Source organism: Myotis nattereri, assembly GCF_964212035.1.
Source record: "Myotis nattereri genome assembly, chromosome: 4".
NCBI lineage: Eukaryota > Metazoa > Chordata > Mammalia > Chiroptera > Vespertilionidae > Myotis > Myotis nattereri.
The window spans coordinates 76,567,861-76,591,232 of NC_138079.1; the positions used below are offsets into that span (position 1 = coordinate 76,567,861).

A 23,372-nucleotide genomic window follows, 5' to 3' on the forward strand; every position below is an offset into this window, starting at 1 on the left:
AAAGGAAATTCAAAAGTCCACAACAAGCCCGGCCAGTGTGGCTCAGTGGTTGAGCATCAACCAATCCCCAGTAGGGGGTGTGCAGGAGGCAGCCAATCAATGATCTTTCATCACTGGTTTCTCTCTTTCCCTTCCTCTCTAAAATCAATACAAGTATATGTATATTGTAAAGCCCACAAGAATTAAACCAATCCAATATATGTGTCTGTATGTACACACACACACACACACACACACACAGAATACACAACCCCCAAAACAATCCTGGTATCCATAAACATGCAGTGATTAGAGGCTTTAGTGGGGAAAGGAAAACTCATTTGTCAAATTTGGAGTGGGGGTAACTATTAAAGATTTGAAGGGGAAATTAATTTAGATCAAAGTATAGCATATATCCAAATTCCAATGGATTAAAGACCAAAATATCCCTACCACAAAACATCTGTGCGCCCTTCCAATGCAATCAAAACAAAACACGGTATATTTTAAATCCAGATCCTATATCCAATCTTCCCTTCAATGTGGAGGAAAAGTCCTGTAAGTTTTTTCAAAAACGAGCTCCAAAACAACCATTCTCAGGAAGTTTCTGCAGCATATGCTACAGCAAAAGAATGAAATAAGGAGGAAAACACAGGATCCAGGAATTACAGGACTCTAACATGGAAGGGCAGCAAAAGAAGTCCACGACGGTACTTTATGTAGTAGCCCTGGTGAGCAGCCAGTCCAATGGAAGTAAACAGGGCAAAGGGCACTTGAGTCCAGGAAAAGTAAAATGAAAATTGAAACTGATTATGAGCAATTGGAAAATACTAGTAGGCATGCTACAGAGATACTTCAGGCATTTGGAAATAATTAGTAACAGAGATTCTATTTATATGAAACTAAAGGCCCGATGCACAAAATCCGTGCAAGAGTAGGCCTTCCATCCCCCGGACGCTGGCACCAGCTTCCCTCCAGCCGCCAGCACCTGGGACCCAGGCTTCCCTTGCAGCCCAGGCTTTGTCTGAAGGTTGTCCGGAAGGACATCCAGTCTAATTAGCATATTGCACTTTCATTATCATAGATATCCAGAATAGGTAAATCCAGAACAGAAAGCAGACTAGTGGTGGCTACGTACCGAAGGGTAAAGGAGAATGGAGAATGGCTGCTTACTGGGTGTGGGGTTTCCTTTTGGGGTGATAAAAATATCCTACAACTAGGAAGTGGTGATGGTTGTAAACTTGAGAATGTACTAAATCCCACTAGACTACGCACTTTAAAACGGTGAATCTTATGCTGTATTTTACAACGTTAAAAAGATACAAAGTAAGCAATAAGGGCAATTATTAACTCCGGGGAAAATAAAAGATTAGACAAGAAAGTAGGTGTGATTTTAAGGCATGACTGGGCTTGGTTTGTCTTTGCATATTCACAATAATTAAATGACTATAGATTTAACCAAAAGCTGTGATATTTACAGATTTGAGGTAAGAGAAGGTTTATGTTTGGGGATGTGGTAATAAGCCACAAGCCAACAGACAATATCTACATTGACAAACTGAAAAATAGTGGTATGAGCTTATTATTTAGAAGGAGGTCAACAACAGCAGAGAAGGTGAGGGTGGCTTTAAATGGGAACTGTGGGCGGACACAGGAGGGAACGGGAGCTGCCAGTGTTTGTTAGAAGCAGCAGATGCGGGCCGGGAGGGGCAGGAGAGCCAGCCAGGGCTCCAAGTAACTAGTAATCAGCAGGGCAGGATTCTTAGCAAAGCAAGCGCTCAAGATATATGGCCAGGAATAACACATACAAAAACACAGTTTAACTTTTGTGGTTGAAGATACTAATGAGCAATTTTCATTCGTTAGGTCAAAGAACAAAGAGAACCAATTTAAAAGTAAAGTTTTTTTTAATAAACATTATGACAAATGTCCTTGTTGGTAGAAATATGTAGGAAAATTATAGATTAGTTTCAAAGAAAGTGTTCAGAATCAGTTTAACTTGACTTCTACATCTCAGATTAGAGCTGCCAGCCCCCCCCCTGCCCCCCCCCCCCACCCTCCCAACCATGCATTGGATATTCATTATTCCACAGTGGACACAACTTCATGGCTTCGTAGATACACAGGAGGATGAAAAGCCTCCTTAAATACCTAATTAAAGAGAAATTATAATGTAAACATTTTTAATTAAAACAAACACTGATACTACTTTGGGTTTAGGACGCTTGTTTAGAAATATTATGCTGGGGGGAGGAAAAGAATATAGAAAATATTTTCATTAAATCTCAATTTCACAAAACAAAAATCATCTACTATTATATGGTTCCTAAAAATGTTTTAATAGTGCTTTACTTTCTTCAGACAGCCTCAGTCAGTAAATACGACAGAGCTAGAGTACTTAACACTGACACAAGAAACCACAGCAAAGATCTTTAAAGTAAATGCCCACATTGCACAATTTTCTTAAGCAACCACGTGTATTAAAAAGTATAAATGTATCAATACGGAATAATCTATTTTAAACTTTAAAAATGGAAGGAAATTCGGCTTTTGGGAGGATCACCTTATGAGATATTAAAAAAGACACCCTTGTTCAATAACGGGGGTAGACAAGTGTGCAGGTGTGTGCTGTGAGCGGGGTCGGGGGGGGGGGGTGGGTCTGGAAACACAGGATTCCAAGTACCTGATTCATTTGCTTTTTTGTGTGATTTTAATTTTTATTCAGTTATATGTTGTCCTGATTTGAAGTGAAATATCTCTACAGGACTAGCTATGAAAAATAGCACTCTATCCTGTCGCCAGCCCCCACGCCCCACATGCCTTCCCTGAAGCAATGATTCTTTGGGAATTTACCTATTTTTATAAGCCCAAGTTGCTATCTCTTTCTTTTCTAATTTTAGGTATTACTGATTTTCCACTACTGAACATGAAGAACTGTTTGCCTCTCTAACCTCCTCACCCCTAACTTCTTCCCACCAACATGTTCTCAAATGGCCTATCATCAGCATTTGGCTTGATTCATATTCAAAGCTGACAGCAACATACCTAGGTGAGCACTGGTCACACAGTAACTTTCCTTTCTGGAAAAATTTACGACTGCTTATTTTTTTCCATTTGCTTGCTTCTCTGTCATAACCCCAACTCTGTGCCAGCTGTGAAAATGCATCAGGTCATCTACAAATGTCGTCCTCAAAGGCATCTGCCCAGTCCAATCTGGCAGGAGTGCAATGGAGCACAGACCCCAGGAAGACAACTGCAGGAGCCATTTGAGCTCCACGGGGGCCTGGACTGAACTCCAAGAACTCCTGGGCGGCTTCCCCCGAGAAGGAAGCGACTCTCGGCAAAGAGTAAGTGCACCCTGCTGAGTTCACTCAACATATGCTGCCACACGCGGTCATTCCCCGAGAGCAATCACAGAAGGGCACCCGCAGAAGCCTACCAGCTAATGAGGATGGCCTGAGGCTGCAGAAGAAATCCATATACGCTCTCTATAGCATTCTGCACGGCAGGTGCCAGCTCCAGGGCAGGAGTGATAGCTACGTCCTCCCCACAAACCTCTCCTGTGGTGGCACAAGCCACCGCGAAAAGAGAAGTCGCAATGATGATGAACACCTTAGTCATTCCACAGACGCTGTGCTATGGTCCCCATACATAAAGACACGCCCTCTTTCCATTGCAGGCCAGAAGAGGGCGATGCGAATCAAGACTCACCAGAATATTCTTTACCTGCTCAGATGTTCCTGCAGCTACCGAGAAGATTTATATTTTATATGTTCTGTTTTTCCAAATTCCTACACTGGCATGTACTATTTTTTCTAAATTATAATCATAAACTTTAAAAAATTAGTAACTACTAGTAACATAAAAATCCATTTTCCTGTCTTATACTAAATATGGCTATGCCATGACATTTTTTTTTTTTTTTTAAATGAGTCTCTTGATTTAGTCAGGACCTCGGAGGCATAAAGGATTAGCCACTGTCATATTCAAAAGGATGCATTTATTCAGGGAAAATCTTAATTTCTTTGTCTTCTTCAGAAGACAGAGCTGCAAGAAAACTTAGAAGACTTGAAGTAATGTCAACTTGAAGGACCTTTACTGAAACTTGATTCCTTGGGCCAGCGGAAGGTCCTTGCTGTAGTTGATGGTACTAAGGAGGGGGAAAAAATGAACAAAATTAAATGAAGGAGAGCATGTACATAATATCGAATATTTTTATGCCTTTAAAAAATGTAGCAGATCTATATGTTAACAACGTGAAATGTCCAAATTGCAGGATGGTGAAGAAAATATCACAACAATCCTAGTATGAATCCAGTTTTATAAAAGAAAAAAAAAGGAGGAACACAAAAGTCTGGAAAAACACACAGCATACATGTTATTCATAGTTTTCAGAGCACAAGAATATGGGGACTGTAACAATCTTTTTCCTCTCTCTCAGTAACGTGTACTGAATTCAATAATGTATTGAATTAGCAGGAAAAACACAGATATTCATTCCCATTGTGATAAAAAGTGAGAACTATAATAATTTAGAAAATAAAAGCGTCCCTGTTCGTCAGTTATCTGGTAATCATCTCATTTCTCCTAAGAGGAAAAGAGTCCCATTAAATGGGCTCCCAAAAGGCCACAGTTCAGTGTTTTCTGCTTTAGATCTCAAATGCACAAGAAAAGGAAAAAGAACGTAAGTGACTTCAAAGAACGGGAATCAGGCAAAGACTTAGCAAGCCGTAGCCAAAAGCACTTCAGGAATTCCCGACAGGCACAAAGCAGTAAGGCCATGAGGAGCCGAGGCTGAGAAACCCACCTGAGGTTACCGAACGAGTGGGAAGCAGTCAATGGGATGAGGGTGGGTGTCCTTGGTTCCCCACCCCATGTTCTTTCTACAACAGAACACCACAGGGGCCTGGCCCTACATACTGCTGTACTGCACTTGGGTAAAGCTATTTCTAACCATGGGGGCGGGGGCTGGGGGAGGCAAGAACAGTGCACATTTAAAAGAAACAACTCCCGTCAAAATCTCCCAGAAGCCAGCTCCCTCACCAGCTACCCATGTGCTGGGGGATGAGCTAGTCCAACTTTCAAGGGTCACGCTCGCTACTCAAAGAACTGGGATCCCCCTGCTTGCTAGCCAGGCCCCCAAGCCCCTGCACACCTCCTCTCCTTCTGATTCTATAGGTAGCAAGGGTGGTAACTGCGCCCAAAGAGAAAACTAGAAAAGGACAGCTTCTTCCACTTCCTCCTGCTGGTGGACACCTCCCCCAGTGTCCTGTTCCTATGCTGTCTCTGGATAGAAACTACCAACGAGATGGTGTCATAGTTGGCTGTTGGGCACTAGCTAAAGCTGGACAAGAAAGTAGAAAAATAATAGTACAAAATGGAGGGGAGAGCGTGGAGCATTAGGAAAATGAAATTAAATGGAAATGCATAAAGCCAGAGCAGAAAGGAGAAGAGGGTAAATGCACGTTGCAATAGCTTTAAGCCCAAACCCGTCCCCCCGCAGCCTTTCTTACCAAGTAGATCTTCTCATGTACTGTTTCCAGGCGTCGCTGCCGGACTCCCTGCCACCACCGGTGTGCTTCTCTCCCCCTGGAGGAACACAAAGGCAGCTCAATCTCACCTCCGGGCTGTTTCTTTCTGTGTGGGCTCCTACCCACTGGGGAGAAGACACCAAAAGGAGACCAGAGCCACCTGACCAGTTCCTGGACATTAGCCCAATTTCCTTTGCACACAAATGGATAAAAGACAGAGACCAAAATAAACATGAAAATCGGAGGAAAAAAAATAAAAGGCATTAAGAGGAAACAGAAATGTGTCAGGAAGAAGGAAACCTTTTTAAAAAACTTTACCATTAGACCAAGGTGTTAAGAATAGAACCTCTGACAGTGGAAATGTTTTTATTTTCTCATTTATGATGATCTATGTGTAATTTTTTTATAATATACATAAACTGCTTTTATAATAAAATATTTTAAATGTTAAATTAATATCCTCAGGTTATAAGAAGATAATGAATCCATGGAAATAAGAATACTATTTAAAAGTGTGTCATCAAAGCACAAGAAATGTCTTGGTGTTGTCTTTAATAACAGCAGAGGAGGAAAAACTTAATAGAAGGGTTAGGAGAAAACTTTGAGGAAATTTCCCATATAAAAAACAAAAAGACTAAAGGAGGGAAACGATAAAATCAGACATCAATTTTATCAAGAGATAACATTTAAATAATAGGAGTTCCAGAAATTAAAATAGAGAAAAATCAAAGGGAAATTTTCAAAGAAACACTGCCAACGCAAAATCAGAATGGAAAACTGTAAGTCCCACCATCCAAGGACACACTGGCCCACTAACTGGCCCACAGATACTTTTACAACGATCTCTGTTGAGGCATGTTACTATGAAATTTCAGAACGTATTTTTTAAAACAGGGGAGAAAGATCAGAAATCAAAGTGGATTGGGCTTTCCAACTACAATACTAGCAACCAGAAGACAAACAGCTCCAAAACTCTGAGGAAAAATTAATTCAAAACTGAACTACGCAGAAAAAGCATAGCAGGTCTGCTTGCATCTGGGCCCATAGCTGCTGCACACAGTCCCCTACACTGACAATAAAAGTTCCCTGAATGACGGAGGTGCCTCATTGGGCCCGCACTGTTTCTGTACAATCAATGTGGTTTATGTGCAACACCTGCCTTCCTCTGAGAGCCTGGAATTTGGGGGATGTGCCAGGCAGAAGGCGCCTCCGTGACCAGGCCCCAGCAGAAGGCTTGGGTGTGGAGTCTGTCATGAGCTTTCCTGGCAGACTACCTGTGTTGTCACAATCCCCTGCCGGGAGAAGTAAGCTCATCTCTTGTGACTCCACTGGAGAAGACTCTAGTACCGCCTTTCCTCTGGACCGCACCCCACACAACAGTGTCACATCGCTTATGGGGAAGAGAGGAATTAAGAAGGTTAATCGAGCACAACAGAGGGTCTAAAGCTGCGACAGAGTGCCGTGAAGCACACTACTTAGAAAAATTGTACATTCAGAGGTCAATTTATTGTTTTCTTTTAGTGAGGATCTCAAAATGGTTGCCTCTGGGAAAGAAGGAGGGAGAGGAAGTGTGAGCAGAACTTCTTTTTCCATTCTAAAACTTTAAATTTTTTTAACATTAATGTGAGGGCTGAAATGAAGAAGAGTCCATAGGAGAGAGGAGGCATGGGCTGGACAGAGGGATTAAAGGATTACAGAAGGACAGACAGATGCATTCAGGCCACTAAATAGTGGAGGGCAAGGGTGACGGGACGAAATGAAAGCAGGAAACTTTTGTCAAAGTCTTCACACTGAAAAGTAATTACAGTTTTGTCTAAAATATAGGAAAGAATGCCCCGAATTAAACTTTTACAAGGATTAATGAATGCTTGTTTTGCTTTTCTATATAATTAAAGGCAATCTGTTTTTACTATTCTTTGGGTCATTTTTAATAAGTAAAACAATAGATGACTGTTGGAAAGATTTTTTAAATTATTACTATTACTAAGTTTAAGCACTGAGAACTCAAAGCATATAAAGAGAAAATAGGTGGGGGGTGGTGGTGGTGGTGGGCTGGAGGTGGAAATAAATAAATAAGAAATCGGAAACAGGACTCCGTGAAAAGAAACAACTTAGTATTTCATCTAAGATGAAAAATAACATTTAACATTTACTATGCCCACTTTGCCAATACAAACCAGAATTTTTTGTGTGCAATTTTCTGTCTTTAAAGCAGGGGTCTTAATTTTGGGGGAGTCTTAACTATCTCCCCAGAAAACAGATGCCATGTCAGGGGTCCACACATCTCAGGCTGAGGGCCCTGCCCTAGCGTGACACCGCGGCTGAGAATAGAAGGCAGGGCCCTAGACAGTCACTCGGAATATGGAACGTGAGCTTTCTCAGGCATGTTAGACCAGGTAAGATGAGTATTTCAGTTTCTTGGTCAAACTTTTCTAAAAGCTACTACTCTTTTCTTTTATTGCCTGCTATGAACTGAATTGTATCCCCTCCCCCATGAACATGTTGAAGCCCCAGCCTTCAATCACTCAGACTGTAGCTGAGCTCAGTAAACAAATGAATAAAAGACTTAAGTAGGTAATTAAGGTTAAATGAAGTCATAAAGTTAGGGCCCGAAGTCAATAGGACTGGTGTCCGTATAAGAGGAAGAGTCACCAGAGGTGTGTGTACAGAAAAAAGGCCATGTGAGGACACAGGAGGAAGGTGGCCTCAAGCCAGGAAGAGAGGCCTCAGGAAAAACCAAACCTGCCAACACCTGGATCTTGGACTCCAGCCTCCAGGACGGTGAGCAAATTCATTTCTGCTGTTGAAGCCACCTGGTCTGTGGTATTTTGCTATGGCAGCCCTAGCAGGCCAAGACACCGCCCAACACGGAAAAGGAGACACGTGCTGCACATACCAAAGGCGCCTCCAATCTCAGCCCCGCTCGTCGGAATATTGACGTTCACGATGCCACAGTCTGATCCTTTCGGTCTGTGTGTATAAAGGGAGGCATGGTGAGAGCAACATATAGGAAAGTAAAAAATAAAACAAACAATCCAAACAAATTCCAAGACTTTCAGTGCCAAAGAATGGATTTTCAACTATGATGGTTTCATGTGTTTTTTTTAAAGTCCATCACCACACAGACTTACAGAGGTTTTAAAAATAAACAAGGTTATACCCAAGCCAGCGGAAGATTCTGCCCAAATCCTTGGTAAAGATGCTACTTGAAAGTCCCTGTTTTACTTCATTATTCCAGGCAAAGACTTCATCTTCGTTCTGAAAGGACAGACGTTCAAAGCTGTTAGATGACACAGGGTTCGGGTCAAAGTTACTGTGAGACTCATTTCATGAGGTGCACCAGTATAATTTTAGTGCAAAAGAGGAAACCACAGAGTCACACGTCTATTTCTCTTACAGTGCCTTTGTAGGGTTTTCTCCCCAGCTGTACTTTAGGGAACAAAATCTTTCCTCCAGGCTCCCAGTACATTCTTCCATTCCAGCTATTATACATGATATCTAATAGTTATTGAACTCTTACTAAGTGCAACACACTGACCACCACTTAGCATGCACTTAGTTATTCCTCACCCTCTGACACAGGTTTTCTATTATCCCCAATTTACAGATGAGGCAAAGGAGCCCCAAGAGGTTAAATTATTTGCTCGAGAGCTCATAGTCACACAAGCACACACTACAAAACATGAAATTTTACCCTCTAATCACCATATGTGAAACATGATAACACAATTTTAAGCAAGATGTTAGGAAATACAATCATGTGATTGCAATAAGGTGCGATTCTCCTTACTCCTCCACAGTCAATCATGGCACATTCGGACCTTGATTCAATCTCTAAATAGGATCTGGCAGGGCTGGAGCCTGTCTCACGCTGGGGAAGGAGACCCTGTAGTTCTCTTCATCTGCTATAACCGCCATAGCCTGTCCTCGGATACAGACTGCAACTGAAGATCTTTACATTGCCCTCACTCTTCTCATTTCGTCAGCTGGTATGTGGCTCTCAGTCTATCCCACTATCTAGTCCTTCTGCACAGAAGCCAGATTTTTGGCCCACTCGGCTCAGAATCAGGTGATGCAGGAGATGAGGGCCACAATCTCCATAAATTGCAACAGTCTTGGTTTCCCTGGTAGATTGCTTGACATGCTCTATAGTTTAAAGTGTTCACCCATCATATTTTACCCATAACTTTCAAATTTATACTAATCAGAAGGCCTTTCCAAAACCTCTCTAAAGGCAAATCGAGTGAAATTTAATACACCTTCATTTTCTCCTGGCCTTCTAATGTTTGTTTCAACATTAGACTAGAGAGAAGAGAGCCAGAACCCATTTTTTTACCTTGAATTTAAAGACATAAAGAATCGGCGCAAAAGTCTCTGTGTGTGCAATGGATGCATTGTGGGCAAGACCCGTCACAATTGTCGGTTCCACATAATTTCCAGGGCGATCCATAACCTTCAGCAGAGAAAGGAAATAAAAACAATGAAAGCATTTTGTTTTCTAGTACTTGTGGTCAGGTATCTTTGCTGATACTTATGAGAAAAAAGCCAACACCATTTTAGGTGAATTGTTTCTGCACAGTAACTTCCCATCATGAATGAAAATTTTCTCTGCCTCCTATTGGCTCTAACTTGGTCAAAGATAAAAAGGAAAAAAGAGAAATCAAGGATAGAGAGCTGTGCCATGTGTCACAGCCAAGCAGCATTGAAAAAAGTTACAACTGATGATTTTAAAAATCACGTAACTTGCCCTAACCAGTTTGGCTCAGTGGATAGAGCATCGGCCTGCAGACTGAAGGGTCCCGGGTTTGATTCCGGTCAAGGGCATGTACCTTGGTTGCGGGCACATCCCCAGTGGGGGGTGTGCAGGAGGCAGCTGATCGATGTTTCTAACTCTCTATCCCTCTCCCTTCCTCTCTGTAAAAAAAAAATCAATAAAATATATTTTTTTAAAGATCATGTAACTTTAAAATAGGTAATCTATACCCACTGTGTTATAGCTACATTGTATCCCCACCCCCAAATTCATATGTTGAAACCTTAACCCCCAGAGTGACTGAATTTGGAGACAGGGCCTTCATGGAGGTAAAGTTAAATGAGGTCACGTGGGTGGGGACCTAACCTCATGGACCTGAGGTCCTTATAAGAGGAAGAAGCCAGAGCCCTCCTCCCTTCATGCAGAGGGAAGGCTGTGTGAGGACACCTCGTGCCGGAACAGAGGCCTCACCAGAAACCAATCCTGCCAGCACCTTTAGACTTCCAGCCCCCAGAACTGCGAGAAAAATAAATGCCTGTTGTTTCACCCATCCAATCTATATTTTGTTATGGCAACCACAGCAAACTAATACACATTGTACAAAAATCAAAAGCTCCAGAAGGATATAGTGTAGACATTCCTAACTAACCTCCATGTAATCAGATTACTAATTGCTGTCCACTTAGTGATCACTTCTCCTTCCACACCCTACTGATGCCCACAGCAAGCTGCCCTGTTAGGGGGTCGGCTCTCCGGTGTGCCTGTGTAATCCTGCATCAGCCTCTGAGCTTACGTTTACCAAGAGTCAGCTAGATGTACTCCCAATCCTGGGCATGGCAGCTGTTATCTGTTACTTTAATACTACATTGTGTTGCATAACTTAAATAAATATTACACAAAGGAAAAGAGAGCTATTTCTATAAAACTTAAGTTAAATGTTTCAGAAAAAAACTCAACAAAAGTAACAAAAAATGCATAATATTCATATACAAGCTGTCCAATGAGCTGTGGGTGTGTCAATGGTAAGACAACTAGCGAGGAGTCTTCTCTCAGATAGCTTTGCAGGAGACTCATCTCAGTGGATATTAAAGAACGTGAAACTAAAGTCCAGCCAGCATGGTTCAGTAGTTGAGCGTTGACCTATGAACTAGGAGGTAGAAGTTCGATTCCCGGTCAGGGCATATGCCTGGGTTGTGGGTTCAAACCCCAGTGTGGAGTGTGCAGAAGGGAGCTAATCAATGATTCTCTCACATCATTGATGTCTCTCTCTCTCTCCCCTTCTCCCTTCCTTTACGAAATCAATAAAAATATATTTTTTAAAAAGAAGATGAGCCCTATCGGTTTGGCTCAGTGGATAGAGCATCAGCCTGCGGACCAAAGGGTCCCAGGTTCTATTCCAGTCATGGGCACGTACCTCGGTTGCAGGCTCCTCCCCGGCCCGGGGCCCTGGTCAGGGCTCCTACAGGAGGCAACCAATTGATGTGTTACTCTCACATCGATATTTCTCTGTCTCTCCCTCTCTCTCTTCCATTCTCTCTAAAAATCAATAGAAAAATGTCCTTGGGTGAGGATTAACAAAAACATACAAACAAAAAATAAATAAATAAAGGTGATTAAATGTTTAAAAAGAAAATGAAACTAAACTGTAGATAATAAATTACTGGTATAGCTTATGCAAGGATGAAGACAAATGCCTACCACACATGAGAAAACTACTTTGACTACATCTAAAGACTCAAATGTAGCTGTCTGGGTTAAATTAAAATGTTTTTGGTGTGTATTTTTTTGATTCCCAGTCTCACTTGACCTTTTAAAATAACCATTAAGCTGAAATCGGTTTGGCTCAGTGGATAGAGCGTCGGCCTGCGGACTGAAAGGTCCCAGGTTCGATTCCGGTCAAGGGCATGTACCTGGGTTGCAGGCACATCCCCAGTAGATGTGCAGGAAGCAGCTGATCGATGTTTCTCTCTCATCGATGTTTCTAACTATCTCTCTCCCTTCCTCTCTGTAAAAAAATCAATAAAATATATTAAAAATAAATAAAATAAATAAAATAAAATAACCATTAAATACGGTTCTAATTACTCTAGTACAAAGTCTTCTACAGTATCATGAAGGTCTCCCTCCATACAAGTTCCTAGAGACTCAATTCAAAGGCAACCACAGCCCTGAGATTCTTGTGTGTCCTTCCAGAAATTCCCATGCAGTTCACAATGTCATGGTTTAAAGCATGCATCCCCCCTTACAAAAAGGAGGAGAGAAGGAAGAGGGCAGTCGGGGACCTGTCACCCAGGGAGAGGTGGAAATCTCACTGCCGAGCTCGGGGCTGCCCTCACCTTGCCACCGTAGACCACGGTGCCTCCTTCTTTCTTGGCTGCCTCCACTGCTCCAAGAAACATGTTCACTGCCTGTTTGGTGTGGAGCGGCCCATAGAGAACGTTAGCTGGAGAGAAAAAGGAATGTCCTTCATTGTCCTTTAAATGGCAGTATTTTATTCTTATAACAGCTTTCCCAAGGAACCAATCCCTTCCTATGTCCTCTCGGTTTAGAACAGTATCTGCAACCTCTTTCTGTCAAGGGCTAGACAGTAAATACGTAATGCTTCAGATGACATATGTGGTCTCCGTCACAACCACTCAATTGGCCACTGCAGTTGAAAGCAGCCACAGAAGATAGGTAAACGAGTAGGGTGGCCATGTCCTGACACACTTTCTTTACAGAAACAAGTGGCAGGCCAAAATGTGTGTATCAACCCCTGGTTTAGATCAACCAGTGTGCGCCTGTTCATTCATTGCAGGGTGACCACTCTCTAGGTCCTAAAGAGTGGTTCTCAACCTTCCTGATGCCACGATCCTTTAATACAGTTCCTCATGTTGTGGTGATCCCCAACCATAAAATTATTTTCGTTGCTACTTCATAACTGTAATTTTGCTACTGTTATGAGTCGTAATGTAAATATCTGATATGCTATATGTGTTTTCCGATGGTCGCGACCCACAGGTTGAGAACCGCTGCCTAGGAACTTCACAGGCTCAGCAATTGGTGTGCAATTTACAGGGGAGAGCCTCATGCCACCCATGGACGGCTGCCAGAAAGCAGAGCGTTACAAGTGAGCCCAGGAAAGAGGAAGAAGGAAGGCAGGGAGGCTCAGGAGGAGGTGGCCTTGTAGCAGTAAGCTAGTTGCGGGACGATCTGGTTGAAGAGCTTTCCCAGCAGAGAGAACAGCAGGACAGCCTGGGACCCCAGCACTGAGAGGAGTCTGGAACACTGGAGCTCAGGAAGCCCAGGGACAGAGGTCAGGAGGTAGGAGCCTGGGGGCAGAGGTCAGGAGGTAGGAGCCCAGGGCAGAGGTCAGGAGGTAGGAGCCCAGGGCAGAGGTCAGGAGGTAGGAGCCCGGGGGCAGAGGTCAGTAGGTAGGAGCCCGGGGACAGAGGTCAGGAGGTAGGAGCCCGGGGACAGAGGTCAGGAGGTAGGAGCCCGGGGGCAGAGGTCAGGAGGTAGGAGCCCGGGGACAGAGGTCAGGAGGTAGGAGCCCGGGGGCAGAGGTCAGGAGGTAGGAGCCCGGGGACAGAGGTCAGGAGGTAGGAGCCCGGGGACAGAGGTCAGGAGGTAGGAGCCCGGGGACAGAGGTCAGAGGTAGGAGCCCGGGACAGAGGTCATGAGGTAAAGGGGGAGGCAGCATAGGTCAGATCACACAGATGGTGAGCCTGCTAAAGAAAGAGCAGGAAAAAATCTAGATTTTAGTCAAAGAGCAAAGGAAAGTCACTGGAATATTTAAAATAAGAGTGAATCATCTAATCTAAGTACATTTAAGAAAATCACTCTGGTCGCTGTGGAAGGCAGAGATAAAAGCAGGAGTGTGTCCGGTGACTCCTGCAGCCTTCCATGAGAGAGGACGGTGGTGGCTTAGAAGAGGGGAACAGGAGTGAAGAGAGAAGAGCTCATCACACCCATCCCAGCTGCACACTCCGCCCAGGGGAACCCCCGAGCCCACACCAAGACTCTAGATCCGGACCTAGGAGCAGACGTGTCACCCTCAATGCCCTATAACCTGCTCTGTATGCCCCCAGTCCTCTCAGGAAAGGGAGTTCAGAAACACTTGTCAACCAGATACTCACAGTCCCATGGGTTCCCGACCCGGATCTGTGCATAGGCCTTTTTAAGTCTATTTACAACTTCATCATGGATGCTCTCATGCAAAAACTAAGTGAAAAAAGAAATACGCAAGGGAATCGTCAAATAAATGTACAAATTTGTTAACAATGTACAGTTTTTCTCAATAGTGCTAATTTATAGTTCATAATAAATTTTGAAAAATTGTGATCTCTAAAACATATGCAAGTACAAGTATGTTTATTTTTGTAATTGTATAATTTCTAATTTTAATTGTTTACTACATGAAGATAATAATTTCCTCTAGGTGGCTGTTAGAACAAAACCATGAGTCTTAACAAGTCTTGATCAGGTCTCTAGGGATCCATTTGACTAAGCTTTACAATCAATTATGCCTGTTTCTATTCTAGAGGGCTGGATAACTTAAGCAGCAGAAAACCTAAGTATACCTATCCCCCAACCATGCCTGCATGAGTCATGGAAAACACACGCCACAGTGATCTGTCACCTGACCTCTGCTGCCGTGTAACCAGGTGCTCTCAGCCTCAGGCCAAGATCTCCAGAGTGAGACCTTACTCAGGTGAGGACATGCCTTGGACTCACTCTGGGTAGGACCATGAGCTCCATGCTATGTTCCCAGTGGTGGAGGTGAACTTGTCTAGCCATCCATTCTCTGAGTTGGTCTCCATATGTCAAACATATTGACATTATGAGTAGTACTTTAGTCTGTAGTACTGCAATAGATTTTTCTACATATCACTTAAATGTTCTATGGAAATCGATTTGGGCAATGACTAATAATAGCTTCTAACTTTTTAACACTAAATATAAAGCATGTCCTGGCTGGTGCGATTCAGTGGTTGAGCGTTGACCTATGAACCAGGAGTTCACATGTCAATTCTGGTCAGGGCACATGCCTGCGTTGTGGCCTCGATCCCCAGTAGAGGGCGTGCAGGAGGCAGCCAATCAGTGATTCTCTCTCCCTCTCCCTTCCTCTCTGAAATCAATAAAAATGTGTTTGTGTGTGTGTGTGTGTGTGTGTATATATATGTGTATATATTTATATATATATATATATTATGTATATATATATGTATATATATACATACACACACACATATGGCGTGGCTATATATATTTGCTCTAAGACACAAAGGAAAAGAAAAAATTGGCTGCATAGAGAAATGCTCCATTTATGGCATTTCATAGTTTGTCATATTATTAAGATTACTAGAGGCCCAGTGCATAAAATTCATGCACTGGGGGGGGGGGGGTACACGGGGGACAGAGGGAGGGTCCCTCAGCCTGGCCTGCACCCTCACAGTCCAGGACCCCTCGGGGGATGTCTGCCTGCCAACATCCTTCTTGCAGGTGGGCATCCCCCTTGCCTTGCAGTCCGGGACCCTCTTACTGCCCATCTGCAGCAAAGGTGAAAGAGGCTCCCGCCACCACTGCACTCACCAGCCATGAGCCCTGTGGGGGCACACTGACCACCAGGGAGCAGTGCCTGCATTGAGCATCTGCCCCCTGGTGGTCAGTGTGCATCATAGCGACCATTCCACTGTTCAGTCCATTTGCATATCAGGGTTTTATTATATAGGCTAACCATTTTTAAAGAACTCATTTTCTTCTCAGCATTAATGGAATAAATGTTTAAGTTTAATAAACTGTAAATGCTTTATGAATATTGTGTCTTAGATCTTTTTTGAGAATTTCAACTGAGTAATATAAAAACAAGAAAAGGTGTTCTTTTGTTGTAAAATACAGGAAAAATGAATATGTTTTGGGAAAAGTAAAGACTTAATTTTCATATATCTTTTATTTTTGTTAATTTAGACTATATCAACCTTATGAAGAATTTGTTCAGACTCACTGTGGGTGAGAGTAAAAACCCAAAATCAATTCCTCTGTAATTCAACTGTAAACTGTTTTTTTAATTACAGGAGGAAAACTTAACACTAATGATTTAAAAATGACAAATGCAGCCAAATTTTGAGCCTAACCAAACTTGTCTAGTTGTACACAGTTTTTTCATTACCAAGAGAGTCATGAAAATCAAGGATATATCTGACACAAAACTTGAAACCCAGCCCAAATCTGAGTTAATTAACATTAACCCTATTCATGCTGAAGCTAAACATCATCTCCTTATATGCACACTAGAGGCCCAGTGCATGAATTTGTGCATGGCTGGGGTCCGGCCAGCCTGCCCCAATTGTTGGCCAACCTGCCTGGCCCCTGATGGGGGGGGGGGGGGGTAGGGGGATGGTTGGGGGCAGGGCCAGCCAGGCAGAGGGGCCGCAGGCGGTTGGCCGGCTGGCCCTGCCCCCTGGTCGAACTCCTGGTCAAACTCCCAGTTGAGGGGGCAATTTGCATATTAGCCTTTTATTATATAGAATATTAATGTCTTATTTATGTATGTATTTATTTATTTATAAAGAGAAAAAGCACATACATAGTCATTTGCTTTTCAATAAACCATGTCATATCAAGTCAAATCTAAGACTTGACTTATAAGACAAAAATTAAAATCTCTAAAATGCTTTTATAAGTAAAAGCCAAGGCTGTCTATCTTTTTGCTAACAATTTTAGAACTTGTCAAATATTAAGCTTGCTTTAGTCTCTAAGTGGCATTGGACTTTGTACATATTGTGCTGGATGTGGGGCTGAAAACAGTCTCATCTCCCAGTCCAAGTTCAACCAGTTAGAGAGAAACCGCGTTTATCCTAGGCTGGAGGGTAAGACAGTCCCTGGCTGAGAAGAGAACAGGGCCACATTATTCGCCACCCAGCATGATGGGTAGGAAGTACTTCTACGACAATTTGAAGAGCAGGACAACCTCACATGCCTATACACACACACTCACCAGGCGCCTCGCAGTGGTGCACCTCTGGCCAGCTGTCCCCACAGCAGCAAAGAGAGCTGATGGAACCACTAAACTGAGGTCCGCATCCTCAAAAGCTTAGAGAAGCACAAACACACACCCATTAGTGTTGTGAAGTAGGCAGACAAGGTACCTGCTAAAAAGATTACATGAGAATTGAGATGGCCCCATGGCCTTTATCCCAGGACACATGTGCATGGAGGCTCTCGCTCCTCTGACCTCTTCACCTTTCGTGCCTCCCAGTTCCTGATACTAAGCCTGCTCTGCAGCCTCCTTGAGGTCTCCTCTCTAAGACCACCATCCTTTTTGTCAGCTTTCCTTCTCTCCAGTCTCAACCCCGAGGCCCACCTTGATGCCATCTTCCCCGGGCCCGTGGAGAGCGGGGGAAGCTTTGGACCATCACCCTGCAGACTGGCTCGCTAGCATCTACCCCACCCTGCACCAGTCCAGGCCCCGAAATACTCGTGTTGCTCCTACAGAAGTGCGTCCAAATTTCTGAACCCCCTCGCACTCTTCACTCCTTCTCTGGGTTACCTCACCCCACTTAGTGACCACACGCAGAGGGCTTCCCAGCTTCCTCTGCTCCTCTGCAGGACCGCCACAGTCATTCCAGTTCCTCTGCTTCTGTGCGTTCCTTCCTCACCCTCAGGAGAAAAACTAGCCCAGTCTTTACAAAGTTAACCCTTCCCTTTATATGACTCGTAATTCCTTCCTTCTTACCCCTTAGAGAAACTTACAGACATGATTCCCTCTACATCTTCCACTGTCCCTTTTCCAAACTAACAGCATTCCCAGACAAGCATGACGGGTAAGAAGGGGGTTTGTGCAACCAAGCAGACCCCGGGTTCTTGTCCGTTTCCACCACTTTTTAGTTGTGTTATTTTACCTTTTTAAGCCTCAATTTCCTCAGCCATAAAATGGGATAATGTCTGGGGTACTAATGGGTGATAGCAAGGAGGTAAGGAAAGAGCAGTATTGTGGGGTCTGGCTGCCAGGATATCAATGCTGGTTCCACCACCTCCTGGCCCGTCACTTGGGCACATACCATGCTCACTTTAAGCCTCAGAGTGTAACCTTCCAATGAGATAAATAATGGTATCTGCCTCATGGGGTTATTGTGGGGATTAAATGAAACAACGCATATGAAACCAGCTGAGCACCCAGTGCTCACTGAGTGCTAACTACATTTTTAAATGAACTCACTCTTTAAAACTACATTAGAAGTTCATCTTGAATAAACCCGTTGCCATCTCCTTTTAAAATTTCTGGCATACACCACAAATGTGCAAGCATTTAAACACGATGGTGATGGCAATGTACAAATTAGCAAGTGTGCTTTTTATCACAAAACCCATGCTTTTATTGTCTCAACCTACTGATGGTCATTATATTATCCAGTTACACTAGTAGACTATTTCCTTTTGTGCCAAGTAATTGACAAACAGACTTACGCAATGACCAAGTCTACAGATGAGTGATTAAAATGCCTTAAGGGAGTGTTCCTTCTCGGTTATAAAAGCACCAAATATTCCACAAAAGACAAACTAATGTTTTTGAAATCTAATGAAAGTCACATAAGAGTTACTTTTTCTAGAGACACACATGGCCAGTTTTCAGAAGATGGGAGAAGGGAAAACAAGGAACAATGCCACATTAGGAAGTCTTGCACACACGTTCTAAGCCCAGATTACGTTTTCCAAACACGAACACCCTTCCTTCCTAATTATCTCTGCCTTCAAACCATGTGTCCTGTCTCATAAGTAAAGTTCCTGAAGATGTGAATCAGGCCTTAGGCACGTACAAAAACAGACCAGACGAGCTCCTACAAGTGCTATATACTCAGGACAACTATCGAAGATATTCTTAATGGAAAACAAACAAAAACAGGGAGCAGCCTTACCGATAATGGCATTATTTCCTCCAAGCTCTAACAAGCTTCTCCCTAAAAACATATAAACACACATTAATGCCTATTTTAGTATTTCATGCACACTGACAGATGGCCTCAAATCATAATCTACCCCAGTTATGTTTTAATTTATTTTCTGATTTAAAACATAGCATGAACATTGAATCAATGAAATACTTCCTGATTTTAATAATTATACTGTGGTTATATGACACAATGTACTTGTTGCTTAGGAAATACACTGAAATACTTAGTGGTAAAGGAACACAGGTTTTCAACTCTTTTCAAATGGTTCAAAATAACATGCAACCACAATATATGTGTGTGCATATGTGCGAGTGTGCATTTGTGTATGTGTATGTGTGTGTGTGCTACTGGAGAAAGAGAAAATGATAACACAAATGGGGCAAAAATGTAAGCAATTGGTAATCTGGTTAAGGCTATATAGAAATTACTGTGTGTCTTACAACTTCTCTCTAAGTTTGACGTTATATCCAAAAAAAACCCAGTTAGTGTTAATGGTGCAGCCACTATGGAAAACTATATGGCAATGTCCCAAGAAATTAAAGACAGTATTACCATATGAATGATCTAGCAATTTAACGGCTGGGTACAGGGCCAAAAGAAGTAAAAGCAGGGACTCAAACAGACATTTGTACCCCATGTTCACAGCAGCATTATTCACAACAGCTAAATGGTGGAAGCAACCCAAGTGTCCACTAAAGGATGACAGGCTAAAAATCCTAGGTAATATGCAAATTAACCATCACTCGGTCACAAAGATGGTGGTTCCCATAGCCACAAGATGGTGGCGCCCAGTCCTCTCAGCCCTGCCAGAGTCCCCCAGTCCTGGGGGGGCTGCCACTGAGAGCAGGCAGCATGAGCGGCCTGGTGGAACGCTTGCTTCGTTGCCGTGGAAATGAGGCAAGCATTCTACCCTGGCCTCGGAGGGCCTCTGGGCAGCGGGCACAGAGTAGCAGGGGCATGGAGAGGGGAACATGCTTGCATCATTGCCCTGGTGACAAGGCAAGCGTTCTGTGGTCCAGAGGCCACAGAGAGCCTCTGGGCAGCAGGCACGGAGCGGCCAGGCCCCACAGAGAGCTACTGGCGCATGGGTTTGTGCACAGGGCCACTAGTGTGTATATATATAAAATGAAATAGTACTCAACCTTAAAAAGAATGAAAATTCTACAACATGGATGAACCTTAAAGACATTATGTTAAATGACTTGAGCCAGTCACAGAAGGACAAATATTGTGATTCTGGTTATATGAGCTTCCTAAAAGAGTCAAGTCCACAGAGACAGAAAGTAGAATAGTAGTTGCCAAAGGGTCGGGGGGAGGCAGAAATGGAGAGTTAGTTTTAATGGATACAGAGTGTCCATTGGGAAGACAAAAAAAAAAGTTCTGGAAATGGATATTGGTGACGGTTATACAACAATGTAAATATACTTAATGCCATAGAACTGCACACTTAAAAATAGTTAAAATGGTAAATTTTTATACATCTTATCACAATAAAAAGGTTTAACAATTATGTGCTCATTGTAGAAAATTATTTTTTAAAAGGAACAAAATGTATCAAGCAGGCAAAAAGCTGTGGCCCATAGGTCACCATGAAATCTGTCCTTATACTTTGGTATAGTGCCTTCCAATCTTTTTCCTGTGCGTTTACATTTAGTTGAGATCAAACTATCTAATTAACTTTGCTTTATTTTCTGATTAATATCTCATTACCTCTCCTTAAATTATTAGCTGTTAAAAAAAACAAACAGCCCTAACCGGTTTGGCTCAGTGGATAGAGCGTCAGCCTGCGGACTGAAAGGTCCCAGGTTCGATTCCGGTCAAGGGCATGTACCTTGGTTGCAGGCACCTTGGTTGCAGGAGGCAGCTGATCGATGTTTCTCTCTCATCGATGTTTCTCTCTATCTCTCTCCCTTCCTCTCTGTAAAAAATTAATAAATATATATATATAAAAAATCACCCGGCTGTGATAGCTCAGTGGATTGAGCATCGTCCCATGGACCAAGAGGTCCTGGGTTCAATTCCCAGTCAGGGCACATGCCTGGGTTGCAGGCTCGATCCCCAGTAGGAGCGTGCAGGAGGCAACCAATCAATGAGTCTCTCTCATCATTGATGTTTCTATCTCTCTCCCCCTCTCCCTTCCTCTCTGAAATCAATAAAAATATTTTTTTAAAAATCACTGCATAGTATCCATCATGATGATGTACCAAATTTTATTTAGCTACTTCTCTAGTGTTGAATATATGGACTGTTGGACATCTACCTCTTACCTATGTAGGTCAGGGCCAAAGGGCATGAATATTAGGGCTACTATATACATTGTCAGCTTACATTCCAGGCAATTACACAGCAGGCTATGAACGCCATTCTGACCTTACACTCCCAGCATAAAGATTTGAAATTTATTTGCCTCAATTTTAGAGCTGTGTTTGCCACACCATTTGAACATACATTTATTTTTAACACTGCTGCTGGTGAAGGAGTGGAGGGGAGAGCAAGAGAACCCTCCGCTCTTTCGGCTCCGCGGGCCGGGTGGAACAGCTGAACGGGCTCCCGCTCTAGTTTGCCCACGGCTGCTCTATAATCAGCCATAAAGTAGAGTGTACAAAGCTATGTTTATATAAATGAGGGAACAGATTTAAATCTTCTATTCCACATTCTCTATAGGTCCTATATTCCTGTCTAAATTGTGAGTTTTCTTTTTTTAATTTGCCAAATAGGCCTGACAGAACTTGATACATTTTATATGATTTTATTACAGTCATTTAAAAAGAAAAATGACATTCTTTTCCAAATTATGCTATTTAAATTTGCGATTGCCTAATATTAACCCACTAATAACTGTACCCTTGCCCTAACAGTTTGGCTCAGTGGATAGAGTGTCAGCCTGCGGACTCAAGGGTCCCAGGTTTGATTCCGGTCAAGGGCATGTACCTTGGTGGCGGGCACATCCCTAGTAGGGGGCGTGCAGGAGGCAGCTGATCGATGTTTCTCATCGATGTTTCTAACTCTCTATCCCTCTCCCTTCCTCTCTGTAAAAAATCAATAAAATATATTTTTAAAAAATAAAATAACTGTACCCTTTTCTTTTACTTGGACATTCAGATAAACATGGCTGGTATCTCTATGGAAAGGGTCAAGAAAAACAAAACAAAAAACTTTTCAATTTCACATCCATACCTCTGTGGGAATCAAAATCATTAGAAAGCCAACACTTACCAAACCTCTCCTGCACCATCAGGGCCACTTGTTTGCCCACCTGAGTGCTCCCAGTGAAGGACAGCAGGTTCACTCGCTCATCCTTGGCCATCGCTGTGCTGCAGAACAGACAGGTCACTCAGAGAAACCCAGCAATGGCGCCACCTAGTGGTACCAGCCAGAAAACCCTGACATGGGCTCTTGGAAAGGCAGTCTAAGTTACAGGAGAGCAAGGGAAGGTCTTCATGAAAATGAACTATATTTTCACAAGTAGAACCATGTAATACAATGAGCTAACCTCTTCTGAGCTCTCTATAAACAGAAATCAACTTGAGGACATTGCTAAGGATGACAGTCCTGCCCTAACTGGTTTGGCTCAGTGGATAGTGTGTCAGCCTGCGGACAAAAGGTCCCAGGTTCGATTCCGGTGAAGGGCATGTACCTTGGTTGTGGGCACATCCCCAGTAGGAGGTGTGCAGAAGACAGCTGATCGATGTTTCTCTCTCATCGATGTTTCTAACTCTCTATCCCTCTCCCTTCCTCTCTTGTAAAAAATCAATAAAATATATATTAAAAAAAAAAAAAGAATGATAGTCCTTTCTGTCCTAAATGGGTGACTGACAATGTGACCTTAGCATTTCCTCGATGAGATTCCCAGTTATTTTACAGGCTCTTAAACTACTAATTCTTCACGAATTAAAAAGCTAGACTGTAGGAAACATCCTAAGTATCCCTCGTGGAAGATGATTTATAAAGGCTATGCTAGGAGTTCCAGTTGCTTCTAAGGAACGTAGACCAGACACTATTGATTTGCTCAGTTTGGCGCTTCAAAGGGCTTGGTGTGGGCCAACCAGGCAGTCACAGTATCAGTCCAATATAGAGCATGAACAGCTTAATGAATGTAGCCATGTAGGCCTCCCCAGATTCAGCCCAGCAAACAGGCACGGATACCCAAAGCAGCGGTTCCATAATGCACACCTA

At 43.0% G+C, this 23,372-nt stretch overlaps 1 protein-coding gene and 1 long non-coding RNA gene across 3 annotated transcripts in view; one reads left to right on the forward strand and one right to left on the reverse strand.

The window, feature by feature from the left end:
* Positions 1-3,959: 3,959 nt before the first annotated feature.
* Positions 3,960-23,372, reverse strand: part of ALDH7A1 (aldehyde dehydrogenase 7 family member A1) — a 39,649-nt gene continuing 20,236 nt past the window's right edge. For both annotated transcript variants that reach the window (XM_081088814.1, XM_081088815.1), the window contains exons 9-18: positions 22,413-22,510; positions 19,161-19,202; positions 17,243-17,337; positions 14,382-14,466; positions 12,600-12,706; positions 9,847-9,963; positions 8,671-8,768; positions 8,407-8,480; positions 5,493-5,568; positions 3,960-4,129 (exon numbers count right to left, since the gene is read on the reverse strand). In XM_081088814.1, coding sequence (XP_080944940.1) covers positions 4,075-4,129; positions 5,493-5,568; positions 8,407-8,480; positions 8,671-8,768; positions 9,847-9,963; positions 12,600-12,706; positions 14,382-14,466; positions 17,243-17,337; positions 19,161-19,202; positions 22,413-22,510 — 847 coding nt within the window. In that variant the 3' untranslated portion in view covers positions 3,960-4,074. The remainder of the gene's footprint in view (positions 4,130-5,492; positions 5,569-8,406; positions 8,481-8,670; positions 8,769-9,846; positions 9,964-12,599; positions 12,707-14,381; positions 14,467-17,242; positions 17,338-19,160; positions 19,203-22,412; positions 22,511-23,372) is intronic.
* Positions 13,208-23,372, forward strand: part of LOC308517611 — a 775,374-nt gene continuing 765,209 nt past the window's right edge. The window contains exon 1 of the long non-coding RNA XR_013995857.1: positions 13,208-13,263. This is a non-coding gene — a long non-coding RNA (uncharacterized lncRNA). The remainder of the gene's footprint in view (positions 13,264-23,372) is intronic.